This window comes from Anguilla rostrata, chromosome 3, assembly GCF_018555375.3.
Source record: "Anguilla rostrata isolate EN2019 chromosome 3, ASM1855537v3, whole genome shotgun sequence".
Classification (NCBI taxonomy): domain Eukaryota; kingdom Metazoa; phylum Chordata; class Actinopteri; order Anguilliformes; family Anguillidae; genus Anguilla; species Anguilla rostrata.
In genome coordinates, this window is record NC_057935.1 from 9,187,804 (window position 1) to 9,202,857 (window position 15,054).

The window sequence follows — 15,054 nt, forward strand, 5'->3', positions numbered from 1 at the left end:
ACATTATAGGCACTATAAATGTCCTCATGAATCCGTTATTGTTTTCCTGTTTTCCCGCTTCCTGTGTGTATTCACACACGGTCTCTGTTTACTCGTGTTTTGATCGAGTCGCTTATCTCAGACTTCCTCCTGCGCTATCGGAGAACATCGACGCTAAACACTGACATTGATCCCGCTTGCAGTTCGAGCCGCTTCGTTCCCGGTCAGCTGACTCAGGCTCCGATGCCCGCACCTGAAAGGGCGCTCTGTCACTGCCAATAAGGAGCAGGCGTTCGCAAGGAGGGGCTTAGAGGGGGGGCTTGAAGGCATGTGGGATGGGGGTTTGTAGGGAGGTATTTGGGGCGTTGGGTCATATTTTTGGGCTAGGGTAGTATTTATGCGTGTGTGTGTGTGTGTGTGTTTGTACTGTATGTGTGTGTGCATGTGAGTGTGTGTGATATATGTGTCTGTACTGTATGTGTGTGTGTGCATGTGAGTGTGTATGTGTATATGTGTGTGTATGTGTATATGTGTGTGTGTGTGTATGCATGTACAGTATGCATGTTTGTGTGTGTGTGTGTGTATATATGTGTGTCTGTACTGTATGTGCATGTGTGTATGCGTGTGCGTACACGCGTGTGAGTGCATGTGTTGCGTGTCCTTGTGGTCAGACTGTAAGGGGCTGGGTGTGTAATGTGTCCCTGTTGTGCATTTGAGTGGAGATGGAGGAGTGCGGTGAGACTGTCCCCGGGGACACACACCTGTCTGATTAAAGAGCTCCACCTGTCCCGGGCGCTGCCTCTCATCTCCCACGCACAGCTGACAGATGAAAGAGAGGCTCCTGCGGTGGCTGTGTGTGTCAGAGTCCATCTGGAGCCACACCAGCCCTGAAGGTCAACGGCCTGCCCCCTCTCAGCAGAAGGGACACTGCAGGCTCTGCTGACCACTGCTGTGTGTGTGTGCGCGTGTGTATGCGCGTGTGCGTGTGTGCGTGCGTACGTGCGTGAGAGAGAGAGAGAAAGAGATTGTGTGTGCATGTGTATGCAAGCACATGTAAAAGAGTGTTTGTGTGATTGTGTTTGTTTCTGTGTCTGTGTTGCTGATATTTCCATATCACTCTTGTGGTGACATTAGAATACTGACCACCGTGCTTGAAGAGGTCATTGATGTGTTCATGTTTGCATTTTTCACCTGCTTTGCTTAATCTTTTACCTGCTGTTGGAAGGGATTTCCTTAATGAGGTGGTGACATGACGTTTGTGTTTTTCCAATGGGATAGGGACATTGCGTTTGTGTATTTCCAGTGGGATAGATGCATTGTTTGTGTGTGTTTTTAGTGGGATGGAAGAATTGTGTTTGTGAGTTTCCAGCGTGATAGAAGAATTGTGTTTGTGTGTTTCCAGTGCAATAGGATGCATTGTGTTTGTGTGTTTCCAGTGAGATAAGGGCATAGTGTGTGTGTGTGTGTGTGTGTTTCTGTGCATGACCTTCACAGAGGTCAGAGTTACAGGGCGACTTCCTGCCTCAACTCGGCTCTCACAGCCAGTATGGTAATGGCGTCCACTGTGATTGACAGGTGGCTGGGGCAGGGCGACGCCCTCGGTCCAGCCGGCCGTGTCCGAGAGTCACTGGAGTGGAGCAATAAGAGAGCTTGGGCGTTCTGACAGGGGGGCTACCGCAGGGGAATCGCAGCATAAGCAAGAGCTGGACCTCGGGGGGGTCCACTGACACGCCTTCATGGCGTGGCGGATCTGTCCAGTCAATCACACGCATGTCACGGAAACAGGCAGAAATCTGGCAGTTATTGATTGTGAATGGGCCTTCTTGGCACCTCAGTATTCCCGAGGACTAGCGCTGACGTTCTACAGTCTCCAGTACTTTGCTCTGGATTAGCGTCTTGCTAAGTGGTTGTAATGTAATGTTAGTGCGTCTCATTGTACCGTGTGTGCTGTTTCTCCCCCCCCCCAGGAAAGATGTTCAAGTCTCTGGACCTCTCTCTAATTGTGGAGTTCATGCTGATGTTCTACAAGGACAAGCCAATCGACTGGCTGCTTGACCACATCATGTGGGTGAAGGTCTGCAACCCGGAAAAGGATGCTGTAAGTACAGGGGTGAGAGGTCACAGGGTCAGGGGTCGTCACCCTCTCTATAACTCCAGAGGGTCTTTTTTTTTCTCTCTACAGCAGCATTTTTTTTTCTTCTTCCAGCATGTCACAGAAGAGTCGATTGTCTTGTTCTCTGCCTGAATGATCCTGTTTTACTTGTCTGGTCTGATCTTGTTCTTCTGCAGGTGTTTGTATTATCTCTGGTTTCCTTTGTATGGAAAATAAATCTTTTTTTTCACCTCCCCCTCACCCCTGCTCTTTCTCTCACTCTACCCACATTCTCCCCCCCCCCTCCTCACACATTACCTCCTTCTTCTTTCCTCCCCCCTCCTATCCTCCCCCCCCACCCCACACCACCCCGCCCCCCCTATAGAAACACTGTGACAGGCAGAAGGCTAACCTGAGGATCCGGTTCAAACCCTCGCTCTTCCAGCACGTGGGCACGCACTCCTCCCTCGCCGGAAAGATCCAGAAGCTGAAGGTGAGGAGCCCAGGCCCGACGCCAAGACCGCGGCTCCTCTACATCATTGCATGATTAATTCATGGACATTATTTATACGCGCTTGGCAGAACTTCCCATGCATTTATAGTGCTGGAATCCCTGCTCCAGCAGCTTCTAATGAATTACGTGATTGAACCGAAGATTGAATTCCGATCTGGGTTTGACACGACCTGGCGGCTATCTGCTCCGCGCTTTTAAAGGGAGACCTGTTCTCTCTGAGCTCCCCTTCCGTCAACATGAAGATAAAATCAAAGATGTATATTCAGTGTTATTTTAGAGTTTGACCCTTAAACTATGCTGAGGCAGCAGCCTCCATTATGCTAAATTGGTTCTTCTGTGACTTGTTCTACAGTTGCTAATATTGGTTTTAGTTATAATCATTGATATTTATTTAAGTTAGTTTCTTAAATATTTCAGAAGCAAGTAAGCAAAGAAAAAGAAGGCTCCGCATACCAGAAGATGCGCAAACATGCTTAAAGCTTTTAATTGAAGGCTTACGACAGACCTTTCAGCACTGCGCTTTCTTCAGTGTGTGAATATGCCACTTAATGCATTTTTCCTCATACACTAAAAGTGTGCATTTTCAGTAGTATGTGAACACTCCCTTCCAATTAGTGGTTTTGGCTATTTCTGCCACACCCATTGCTAACAGGTGCATGCAGCCATGCAATCTGCATAGAGAAACATTGGCAGTAGAATGGGTCATACCGAAGAGCTCAGAGACTGTCATCTTTGCACTGTCATGGAATGACTCCTTCTCAACAAGTCAGTTTTTCTCATTTCTGCCCAGCCAGAGCTACCCCAGTCAACTGTTAGTGCTGTTATTGTGAAGTGGAAACAAGAGTTTGATTGGCCTGCACAGACCCCTGACCTCTACCCCATCAAGCACCTTTGGGATGAACTGGAATGCTGACTGCGAGCCAGGCCTGATCGCCCAACATCAGTGCCCGACCTCACCAATGCTCCTGTGGCAGAATGGAAGCGAATCCCCACAGCCATGCTCTGGTCCTGGTGTCCACATACTTTTGTGAAATGTAGCGTACATGACTCACAGTGTGCATTATTTAAGTTAAGTGTATTCAATCCGTAGCTCGGTCAAACTAATTGGAATGTGAGGACACTGGGGCTGGGCCCAGCAGAGTGTGTAAACACGGTTGAAGTGAGCCTTCTCAGATGCAGGCCTGATTGTAAATGATCCAATTAATGCCGGAAACGCAGACATGGATAATTCATTGAACGCAAACTTGATATACCGAGAGACTATCAGCTGACACTAAAAACAGGTCAAATAGACTACGAAGTAACAGAGCATATTTAATTCTTTATCGTTGTATGGTTTTGTTCCTACATTTCATTATTTTGAGAAAACTTGATTTGAGCCAGAGAGCGTACGCTCCTTATCAGTTTGTTTATTTTTTATATGCCCATCAGTGCCTCGTTTTCATATTTGGCATGTATTATATTTTTTGTTTTCTGCAGAAAATTTAATTTTGTTCACTGGTTTGGCTATTGGTATTCTTATAGTGGAGTTTTTCTGAATATCCAATGGGTTTAATTATTTTTTCGTTATCTGCAAGTAAGCTCTTTTATGATGACAAATTAAATAAATTAAAATGGCATCTGTTACATCACTCACAAATTGTGAAATATCATTTTTGATCAGGCTGGGCAACAGCTAATGCTCGAGCACCCATAATTCTGCATTTTTGAGCTTTCAACATCAAATTGCAAGAAATATGTTTATAAATAGGGAAGAGATATGATTACATAATGGCATATATAAACATTTCATAACCCAACATTCTGAAGTGTAAACATTTAGAGAATTTAGCTCAACAGCCCATCCCTACAGTGCAATAAAACGCAGCACAACCTATTTATTAAACCTTATTAAGACTTTATTTATCAGACCTTATTAAACCACATTAAAACTTTATTAGTAGCTCAGTTATAAGAAAGCCAGCTCGGACTGGAAAGCAGTGTTGTAGAGCAGGGCTCCCCAGCTGCGGCTTGTGAGAGTGGTTAATGTGCAGAATACACGTTACGCCACTTCCTCAGACTTTCAAACTAATCAGAGCTCGCGGTTCACTGAGGAACGCTAGAGCCGTCATTTTGACACGCGTGTTAAAAATCGTAGTTTGTTATTTGAACTTTATTTGAGGCGGGCCCATCGCGGGGGAACGTTCTCACCCGTAGAGCGGGCGGTGTGCGGGGACGGTTTTGGGAGTCTGTGCTTCGGAGCGATAGAACAGGGCGTTCCTCCCTGGGTTTGGGCGAGTGGGCGCGTGCCGGCGTGCCCCTTGGTTCTCGCCGCGGGGATTGTCGAAGGGGGCGAGAGAAGTTTGCTCCCCTCCGGAGACAGGGGGGTCGCCAGAGCTGCCGGGAGACACCTCCTCCGAGCAGCGGGCGCGTTAATTAACCTAACGAGACGCGGGAATTATCAAATGGCTTCCCTCGGAACAAATCTTCAAAGAGTCGGCGGCGAGATCGGCCTTTCATCATCTCTCTTTGTGACGGACGACGCGGGGCTTTAAATCTTTCAGAGGAAGAAGGCTGGTCGTGTAAGGCCTGCCCCGGCTCGATGCTATATTGATTATGTCCTCGTAGATTGCTGCTTATTTAATTTGGAGATTTCATAAGCTGTGTAATGCTCCCCGCCCCCTCCTCCCCCCCCCTTACCCATATCGAATGGCTTGTTCCAGGACAAGGACTTTGGGAAACAGACCCTCCACAAGGGTCACGCCAACCCCCTGGCGGAGGTGACGACCAGCCTGAAGACCTACCAGCACTTCACCCTGGAGAAGGCCTATCTGGGGGAGGATTTCTTCTGGGCCTTCACCCCGGTGGCGGGGGACTTCATCCGAATCCGCTTCTTCACCCCTGTCCGCATCGAGAGGCGAGTCTCGCATGCGCACACGTACTTGCTGTTTGGTATCACTGGACGTTATGAAGCTGCAATAACACTGTTAATAACAAACAATTATGTATATACATACATAGTGCCCATGACAGTTGCCTGTAACATAGCTGTGAAATGGGGTGCTATGTGTTTTAAAAAAAAAGTCATTTCTACATGGTGAAGCCAAAATGTATAAAAAATTCCCTTCAATAAAAGCTGAGAATCTGCACTTGAGAATTGTTTGATTACAAAATTCATATAAAATTATGGAGTACAGAGCCAAATCAAGAAAAAAATATGCCTTCGTCCCAAACGTTATTTAGAGCACCTGTAAATTGCGCCCATAACAGTAATAGTAATAACAAAGGCGATAATCAGAGCCACGAAAAGCTTGTCATGAATAATTCCACCCCCACACCCCTGCGCCCCTCTCCCACCTGACCTGTTTTTTTCCCCTTCCTGACTCCCTGCAGGTATTTCTTCCGAAGTGGAAACATCGAGCATCCAGGTGACAAACTCTTCAACACCACCGTGGAGGTCCTGCCTTTTGACGTGAGTGTCACTCCCTGTCTTTACCTCTAGGGGCAGCAGAGCTCCCTCGGTTCCAGCAGGAAGTTGCTCGGACAATTGAGAGTAATAGATCGGCGCGAATGACTGTGCCAACGCTGTGGTCAATGACTGGTTTTGCTGGCCGCATCCAAGCCTTTATCTTTATCCCCCTTTGAATGTGGCCTTGTCCTGCTGCCATCAGGAAGTAATGTCAGAGCCGGTCCCAAAACCGTAGCTAGTGTTTGTCGCTAATGCCCAGCTGAGATTTCTTTGGGATTAAAGGTGGAATAGAGAGATAGAGATTGAAAGAGGAGAGAGAGAGAGAGAGAGAGAGAGAGGGAGGTGGTGTAATAGCTAAGAAAAGATGTAGTGAATGCTTGAATTTGGTTCTGGCAGTGGGCTGGTGTTTTGCTCCGGCCTGGCGTGTGGTGTTTCATTTAAGGCTGAACACTTACTCTGCAGCAAGATTAATGGCCAGCTCCTGAAAGCCTGGCATGGCACTCGCTGCAGTTTCTTTCTCTCTGCTTGCCCCCAGAGACCCTGAGAGCCTTGTAATTCCGGCAAAAGAGTGTTTAATCGCAACGGGGACACGGCGCAAATTGCTCTGTTTTTGCCGCAGGGGTAATTTGGGTCTAACTTTTCGGAGCAGACCGTCTGGTGTCTTCTTGTAGACCTCCTTGTAAATGGAGGGAAAAACGGGCTGGGAGGCTTGTTCATCTTCGGGAGGCGATGACTCGCGGCCTCTGGAAGCCGACTGGAGGAAAGAATATTGCGCTGCGGAGACGTATAATGAAAATGAGATTAGTTAGAAATGTCATGTTTTCGCTGCTGTGCAAGTACTTGTGGGAACATTTGAAAACTGATGCTGAAAGAGCGTTTCTGCTGCGAAAAAGACAAATAAGTCTGCCGTGCTGAAGGTCAGGCTGTCTTCTGTTTCGTCTTTGATGGTGACAGCATGAACTGGTGTTTTGTTGTATCAGTGACAGGGAAAGATTTACCGGTACAGGCGCTCTACAGACGTAAAAGCACAGAGCCAGTCAGTGCACACTGGCTGTCAGTACATGCACAGAGCCAGTCAGTGCACATTGGCTGTCAGTACATGCACAGAGCCAGTCAGTGCACATTGGCTGTCAGTACATGCACAGAGCCAGTCAGTGCACATTGGCTGTCAGTACATGCACAGAGCCAGTCAGTGCTCATTGGCTGTCAGTACATGCACAGAGCCAGTCAGTGCACATTGGCTGTCAGTACATGCACAAAGCCAGGCAGTGCTCATTGGCTGTCAGTACATGCACAAAGCCAATCAGTGCTCATTGGCTGTCAGTGCATGCACAGAGCCAGTCAGTGCACATTGGCTGTCAGTACATGCACAGAGTGAGCCAGTGCGCGTTTGCTGTCATTGCATGCAGAGAGCCAGTTAGTGCAAATTGGCTGATTGTTATTGCACTCTGACTCATTCTAAATGGCAGTAAGTAATCAGAGAGCTAGTCTATGCACACTTGCGTCTCATTTATAGTTGCTGTGACTCCGTGTCTGTGTCTCTGACTTTGCACATGCTCAGTTTTGCTCTCCTCGTCCTCACAGAACATCCAATCAGAGAAGGAGGCGCTGAAAGAGGGGCGGGAGAAAACGCCCAAGTATCACCGCACGGAAGATGGCTTCATTCGCATTGGTTAGCCCCTCTCTTCTCTCTCATTCAAATCCGTCAAATAAGCTTTATCAGCACAGGCATCAGCATGGCATAGCGACTGTTTGCATAAAACAACAATATTAGCTACAACAACTATATGAACAATAATAATGTACAACAATAATAACAATAGCGTTCTTGGACCCTCAGTGATAGTGGTTTGTTAACAAATAAAATAGTGGTAATGAACAGCAATAACCATTAAAAAATGACAATGTGAGCTACTTTCTTTCTCTCTTTCTCTCCGTCCTTTCTCTCCTCGTAGCTACCTCCTCTTCTGTGTTTAGTGTACAGCTGTGTAGGGAGGCACGTGTGTCGTGTGTGAGCCCCTGAGGTTTAGGGAGGTGCTACAGACCTCGCCATCTGCCTGTCACACTTCGCGCTCTCACCCCAGATTTGACGCCCCCCCCCCCCCACCACGGTAGCAACGGCGCTGAAACCCCCGCGCTGCCAATCCGGTGCCGGTTGCGTCTCGCTCGGTTACGGGGGTTGCCACAGCAACGATTGACTTGAAAAGCTCCGTCTTTTCCCTAAATGTGTTGATGTGAAGTGTTCCAAAGGTCATTTGAATCGGCCCCACTACAGCTTGCTGCTTAGCGTGAGACTCCTTGGAGCAAGGACATTATCATGCTCTGTTCAGTAGACATGGGTCTGATGGGTTATTATAGTTATTAAGGGTCCAAGCAAGTGCTGGAATTCAAGTGCTTATAAACAGAGCGTCCAAACACCCTGTCCTTCTTCTCCTCCTCCTCCTTGTTCTTCAGCTATTGAGGAAATACAAATACGGGCAGACTGCTCAGTCTGGATTTTTCCTTGGAAAAACACAATTCCTGACATTCTCATCAAGTATTACGCTTGTTCTCGTTTATGGATTGTCGGAAGGCCAGATCGTTAAACTGTCTGGCATTTGCTCTCTGTTTGGCAAAGCCTTGTGTGCAAATCTTCATGTTGGCTTTCTTATCTGCGCAGTTGTATCCTCCGAAATACACTACAACACCCTTAAAAAACAGGTTGCAGAGCTTTATGGTAATGTTACGAGTATTATTAATATTTTGATTTGTTATACTCTACATATTCAAGCAACACCGTTAGGATTGTGGCTACACTGTGCAGTGGTGACTCCTGTATCTGTGTCCGTGTAGCATTGAACAGGCGAGCGAGCATTTATCCCACCTGACTGTAAAGCCGAATGCTTTTCTGCCGCCTTGGTGTACTGAGTGGGTAAATAACAGCATCTCCCCTCTCCTACGCAAAAGCACAGCTGACGTGTGCCAGTTTCACCTGTCCTACCGCTGTTCTGAAGGGTGACCCTGTACCCTGTAACCAGGACGCCTGTTTTGGCTGTCTACGTCTGACGCTTGTGGATGAATGCAGGAAAACAATATCTTACGTGTGATATTGTGTCATTAAGGTCTTCTCATTATGATGGAATTACTCATCACAGGCGTTAAGCTGTGTACCATGTGACAGGAATTAGCGGTGATATTTTGTATCGTGTTGTATTGGCTCCCCCTTGAGCAATGAGCAATTGCGTGCTATTTTTAAACACAGGATGTGACAGTCAAGCCGTCGCATAGTCTGACAAGTGCACAACGCAATCGGAGCCGAGACAGAGTCACTGTTAGGTTCCTGCACATCCATACGAAACTAACTCAACATCCAAAGTAGGCAGGATCATAGCCAGGGCCATGTGATCCAGATGTTAGGAAGAAACATGAAGAAGCCAGCCAGAGCTTCTTAAATTGACTCCATACAGGTGCTCTCCATTACCTGGAAACAGAAGAATCACATGGGCTGGGGGGGGGCAACTAGCACCCCCTGCTGGCAGATGGGAGTAACAGAAGCTCAGGAGAGGAGCGGTGGACCACTATTTTTCTGTGCTCTTTGCTGTGGTGGTTTTTTAAGAATACACAGAGAAACTAAAGAAGATGTTTCTGCTTTTGCATGTGCGCTGACTATCTTTTTTAAAGGCGCTGTTATTATGTGTGACAGGCTCATGGCTGCTTTGTCATATGTGTGTGTCCGTGTCTGTATCCTTGCGTGTATGTGTATGTGTGTGTGAGTATGTCCGTGTCCATGTCTGTGTATGTGTGTGTGTGTGTGTCCGTTTCCATGTCTGTGTATGTGTGTGTGTGTGTGTGTCCGTTTCCATGTCTGTGTATGTGTGTGTGTGTGTGTCCGTTTCCATGTCTGTTTATGTGTGTGTGTGTGTGTGTGTGTGTTCGTGTCTCGTGGTAAGAGCTCTTCATGCTCTTCACATCAGTACATATGTGGGACTCATGTACACTCTGCCTTGTGGCTCTCTTTCAGGAACATTCCAGAATGGCATAGCGGAGGGGGAGGTGGACCCCACGTTCGGGCCACTGGAGGCCCTGCGGCTATCGGTGCTAACGGACTCGCCTGTCTGGGTCATCCTCAGCGAGGTACGTGCTCTCCAGGATCGGTCTGTGTAGTGTGTGTGTATGTGTGTGTGTGTGTGTGTGTGTGAGAGAGCGTGCCTATGTGTGTGTGTGTGTGAGAGCTGCGTGTGTGGGCGCCTGTGTGTGTGTGTGTGTGTGTGTGAGAGCGCACCTGTGTGTGTGTGTGTGTGTGTGTGAGAGCATGCGTGTGTGAGAGCGCGCCTGTGTGTGTATGTGTGTGTGAGAGCGTGTGTGTGTGTGTGAGCGGGTGTGTGTGAGAGCATGCGTGTGTGCCTGTGTATGGGCGTGTGTGTGCAAATGTGTCTGTGTGTTGGTGTGTGTGCGTGTGTGTGAGTGTATGCGTGTGTGTGCGCGCATGTGTGTATTTCTCTGTCTGCCTTCCTTAGAGAATAAATGAGGCGATTCCTGTTTGCATGGCTGCAGGCACACTTCACATTACTGATGCCAGTGGCCAATTATAGCACCCCCACGGAAAATAAAACTAAAAATAAAATCAGCCATCATGCTAGGCCTATACTCTGTTTCCGGCTAGGATTCAGGTGAGACCTGCACAGTGTCATTAGTGCCTGGTTTATGCAGCCTTGGATTCCACATACAAGGATTTATATGGTAATTTCCACCCCTTAGTGTACAGTCCCCTGTTCTACCAGGGCTGTGACTGTTACCATGTTATCATCCATGTATGCGGTCACATTAGTAGTGTCGGTTAGATGTGGAATTGTAGTGCTCAGTGGTTTGGCACCAACAAGAGCACCTTATTCGTGAAACTCAAATCCTGTGTAGTTCATGCTCATTAACTCTATTCTGTATTTAAGTGCTCTTTGCCACAATATTATGCAACGGCTTACAGCCCACTCGTCCATCTCATTTTCTGCACAAAATGAATGTGAATTCTAAATATCAATGGTACACACGAAACAGGTCGCGAAATAATTGTCTTAATTGCTCACCTATTCTTATTTGCCAACGTGTGTGTGTGTGTGTGTGTGTGAAAGAGAGACAGAAAAAGAAAGAGAGAGAGAAAGAGAGAGTGTGTGTATGTGTGTGTGTGTGTGTTTTTGTGTTTTTTGCACACTGAACTGTTTGTTATCCGTGAACTTAAAAAGTGCATTTGTTTGTGCTTGTCTGTTTCAGATATTCATTAAAAAGGCAGAATGAATGGCACCTGGCCTCAGTATATTTCTACACTCACTTGACCGTTCAGCAAAGGACTGGGGCCTTTGCAGAAACTCAAAGGACTAGTTTCTTTTTATGTGGTGTGAGCACCCCATCTGCTGGCAAGACACTGGTATAACAAGATAATTTGGAAATACCAGCTGAACTCTCGAAGAGCTACTCCGGCATGTGGAGGACGTACAAGGCTGTGTTTTTAAACTGTACTTATGTGTATATACGTTTATGTTTTAGTAATTGTAATTACACTGGTGATTGTTGATGGGCTTGCTGGATCGTCTTGCCCTGTAATAAATTAAAGAAAAGTGCTGCTTTTGAATGGACTTAGCTGCAGATATACCCACTGGCCATGAAATAATTGCATCGCCTTTGAAAATGGAAACATTTTATGAATTGTTAAATAATGTCAGACCATTTTTTTTTTTTTAAGTCCTGGTTTTGCCAAATTATAATCGGTATTTATGAGAGTGAAATAATTATGCAGATATACATGTGTAGGTGTACACACATATAAATGTAATTATGTCTACAGCGTATATATATATGTGTGTATGTATATAAAGTCTGTGGTAATATAAATTTCCACTACCAGGATAGATCTTGAATAATAATTATCTCTCAGTGGGTAGATGAGGAGTGTAGCTCTTGAGAAAAAAAGTTTTTTTATGGTAACCTTTTGAAACACTTTGGTTATTAATTTCCAACAGATCTTAGTTTGATATCACCATTTGTGTAAATGCTGTTTTTGTTCAGCTAGAAATTTGCCTTAATGTGACATTAAGCAGACAGGACGCAGTGTGATGTTTCAGAGATGTGAAGCCTCCAGATTCAGTCATGGAGATCTCTGAACAAGATAAAGACCTCTGCAATAGCTTTAGGAAATGGAAAAATCTTTGATTCTGTTTCTGTCTCACCATGCTTTCATAATTATTATTGTAATTAGACTTTTAATTTTGGTTATGGGCATAATTAACTTGGTTCTGTGATTTTGGCTTTTGGGGGTAAAATCTAGAATGTTCCACACTGTATAAATGACAACCAAGAGCAGAAGTGCAATATGAAATCGTATGCAAATTTAGTTCCACATTCAGCCTGAAATCTGTGTGGGGGGTGAATCCATTTCACAGGTTTTGGGCAGTCAGGGGTGTGCAGCTATGATGTCTGTTCAGCACACAGCTTCTTTGATTCTCTGTTCAAAGTTATGCCTGTGCATGGGGCTGTTGTTCATCTTCTCAGTCCACTAAACCCCATATCCAAACGGCCCGCCCACGCGCATGTGATCACATGACCCTGGTGGAAGGGGGTTGCGGCTCGTCTCCAAGCCTTTTTAGCCGGAGTTAGCTGAAGACTCGCCATGGGTTACTACCACATGACACGGTCATCCTGAGGATCGTGAACAGTTGCTATGGCTCAAGTTGCAGGCGGGAGTCATAATGGGAAGGTTGAGAGCAGGCAGCCAGGCTTCAGAGCTGCTCTGCCCCCCCCATGTTTGTTGACCAGGTCTCGCCATGAGAAGTGCTGCCGGTACCGCATGGTCACCTGACCCCTGACCCCTCTGAAGACAGGAAGCTGTGGCTCGTCAAAGCCAGTTAAGTTCCCTTTAAAGGAATTTAACATCTGTGTCCCTTGCCATAAGTCAGGAGTTTTTTTTATATTGAAAAAAGTAAGTGCATCACTGCTTGTCTTTCTCCTGGGAAGGGGCACATTTGCATTTGGGAAGCTAAGAGGTCAGGTTGTGGGCTTCCATGTTAAAATCCTGGTTATGTGACAGCTATTAATATTCATCTGCAGTTGTATGCTTAGAGTACACGCTGTTTGTGGGGTTCTGGGAAACCTAGCTTAAACGCTCAGCCATATTGACGATGAGGGAGTACCCGACGATCAGGTAGGATGTTATGAGAGGGTGTAATGCCGTTGAAGGGTGCCCTAATAGCATTCTGCAGCTTTGGACACATCAGGAAAGGACCTACTTTTGTCAGTCAGGTGGAAACAGATCAGAGCTAGCAGAGACGTGGCAGGGCAGTGGGATTTCCCCCTTGTGGGGGTCCATATAACATGTCCATATTATTTTCCAAGCACCTTACGGTTGGAAATTCCCTCAATGCCTTTTTGAAAGTGCAAAGGCCTGAAACTGAAGACTCCGCCCCCAAAGATGACATGGCCTCAGGCACGACTGACAGCTGTCAAGCAGTGCTCAGTAACAGGCTGATGGATGCTAGGAGACTGAACCTCCCTATCGACATATATGCGACATAAATATCCTCCTGCTGTCTGGTCTAGTTGGACACATCTGATCGGGGACATGACTGTCTCTCTCAGACTCTGTTCTATCTACTAAGTTGAAGATCGTGGGCAAGAGGAGGCAGTGAATTATTTTCCCCGTCAGAAACCTATGGTCTAACCCTTTGGATTCTTAGCCTAGCGGATCACGTACCCCTAAATTATCACACAAGGGAACCATGCAATTCCAAAGGAAAGCTGGACTGACAGGCCTCGGGCCTGCCAAGGATCCAAGCGCTTTTAAGCATAGTGCACAACATGATCGGCATACTCTTACTGTTGTGTGTGCTACGCTTTTATCAAAAGAAAAACCTGCTTGACCATTCATCGGTTTGTACAGTGATTTATTCACAGAATAAATGTACATTAAATTTTTTAATCTGAGAGTGTCAAAGTGTGTGTGTGTGTGTGTGTGTGTGTGTGAGAGAGAGAGAGAGGGAGAGGCAGAAATTCAGGGCTTGTGCCAAAACGTGTAGCTGCAGAAATACTGTAGATGTTCTGTAGCTAGGGGTTGATGCTGAAGGTGACTTAGAGGTATGCTTTTCTCCCCTCTGCGATAAATATCTGGTGTGAATTACACTGGAATGCATTACTATTTACTGTGTGTTGTATTTTGTATCATTTAGATAAACTCTATTTAATGTTACCTTCTATTCCAATCTGTGACTTGTAATAAAACCAAACAAATCAGTGAGATGTTTAAGTATAAGTCTTTTTTTAAGTCGATTGATGTCAAGCAGAAATGCATTTCGGAATTTTAACAATGCATGCAAATGTCCCATTATAAATCGGAATCTAGAGCCTCGGTACATTTTATTTACTAGACACTGGACAGTGTTGGTGGTGCATGGCCTGGTCACAAGTATTTTAACGGCGCATTCCTTGCATAACCGCAGAGAGCGCGCGCTCCACTCCGGTACAAACGCCTCTTGGCTTCGTTCGTTTACGTACCAGTAAAAACTTCATAAACCAATTAAAACAACATTGAAAACAGTAAAAAAAAAAAAAATTGACGTTGACGTCAAAACCGTGGTGTGTATCATTGACATTAACGTCATTAAATTGGAACAGCACGGTTCCATTGGTAGCAGATTAGCCATCGTAAACCCGCACTTCGAGTGTTTCTGGAACTTTCCTGCCAGTATCAGCATCATAAATCCAGATTTTACTGTGGCTGGTTCGATATCACGTGAACAGTTAAAAGTGAGCAAGCAACATTTATCACCTATTCCGTAAAGTTTTGAGTAAACCATTAAAGTATAATTCGGTAAATAATTTAAAATCGAATTAACTTGCTGCTAGCTATAACTAGGATTTAATCAACAACTGTTCCTTACTCCTGTCTCAAAATATTTGTAGCCAGCACATGTATGAGCCAATTTGCTATTTAACGTTAGTTTATCTTCGTATGTCGACGATTTCCAAATATAAACACCGGAAAATGCATGTTTAAGCTAC

The 15,054-nt window shown here is 45.8% G+C and overlaps 1 protein-coding gene across 1 annotated transcript in view; it reads left to right on the forward strand.

Annotated features, from left to right (window-relative positions):
• Positions 1 to 14,287, forward strand: part of mgat4b (alpha-1,3-mannosyl-glycoprotein 4-beta-N-acetylglucosaminyltransferase B) — a 95,259-nt gene extending 80,972 nt beyond the window's left edge. Inside the window, exons 9-15 of the mRNA XM_064325865.1 lie at positions 1,947 to 2,077; positions 2,457 to 2,564; positions 5,288 to 5,481; positions 5,958 to 6,036; positions 7,618 to 7,705; positions 10,034 to 10,146; positions 11,278 to 14,287. Of these exons, the coding sequence (XP_064181935.1) occupies positions 1,947 to 2,077; positions 2,457 to 2,564; positions 5,288 to 5,481; positions 5,958 to 6,036; positions 7,618 to 7,705; positions 10,034 to 10,146; positions 11,278 to 11,301 (737 nt within the window). The 3' untranslated portion in view covers positions 11,302 to 14,287. The remainder of the gene's footprint in view (positions 1 to 1,946; positions 2,078 to 2,456; positions 2,565 to 5,287; positions 5,482 to 5,957; positions 6,037 to 7,617; positions 7,706 to 10,033; positions 10,147 to 11,277) is intronic.
• The last annotated feature ends 767 nt before the right edge of the window (positions 14,288 to 15,054 follow it).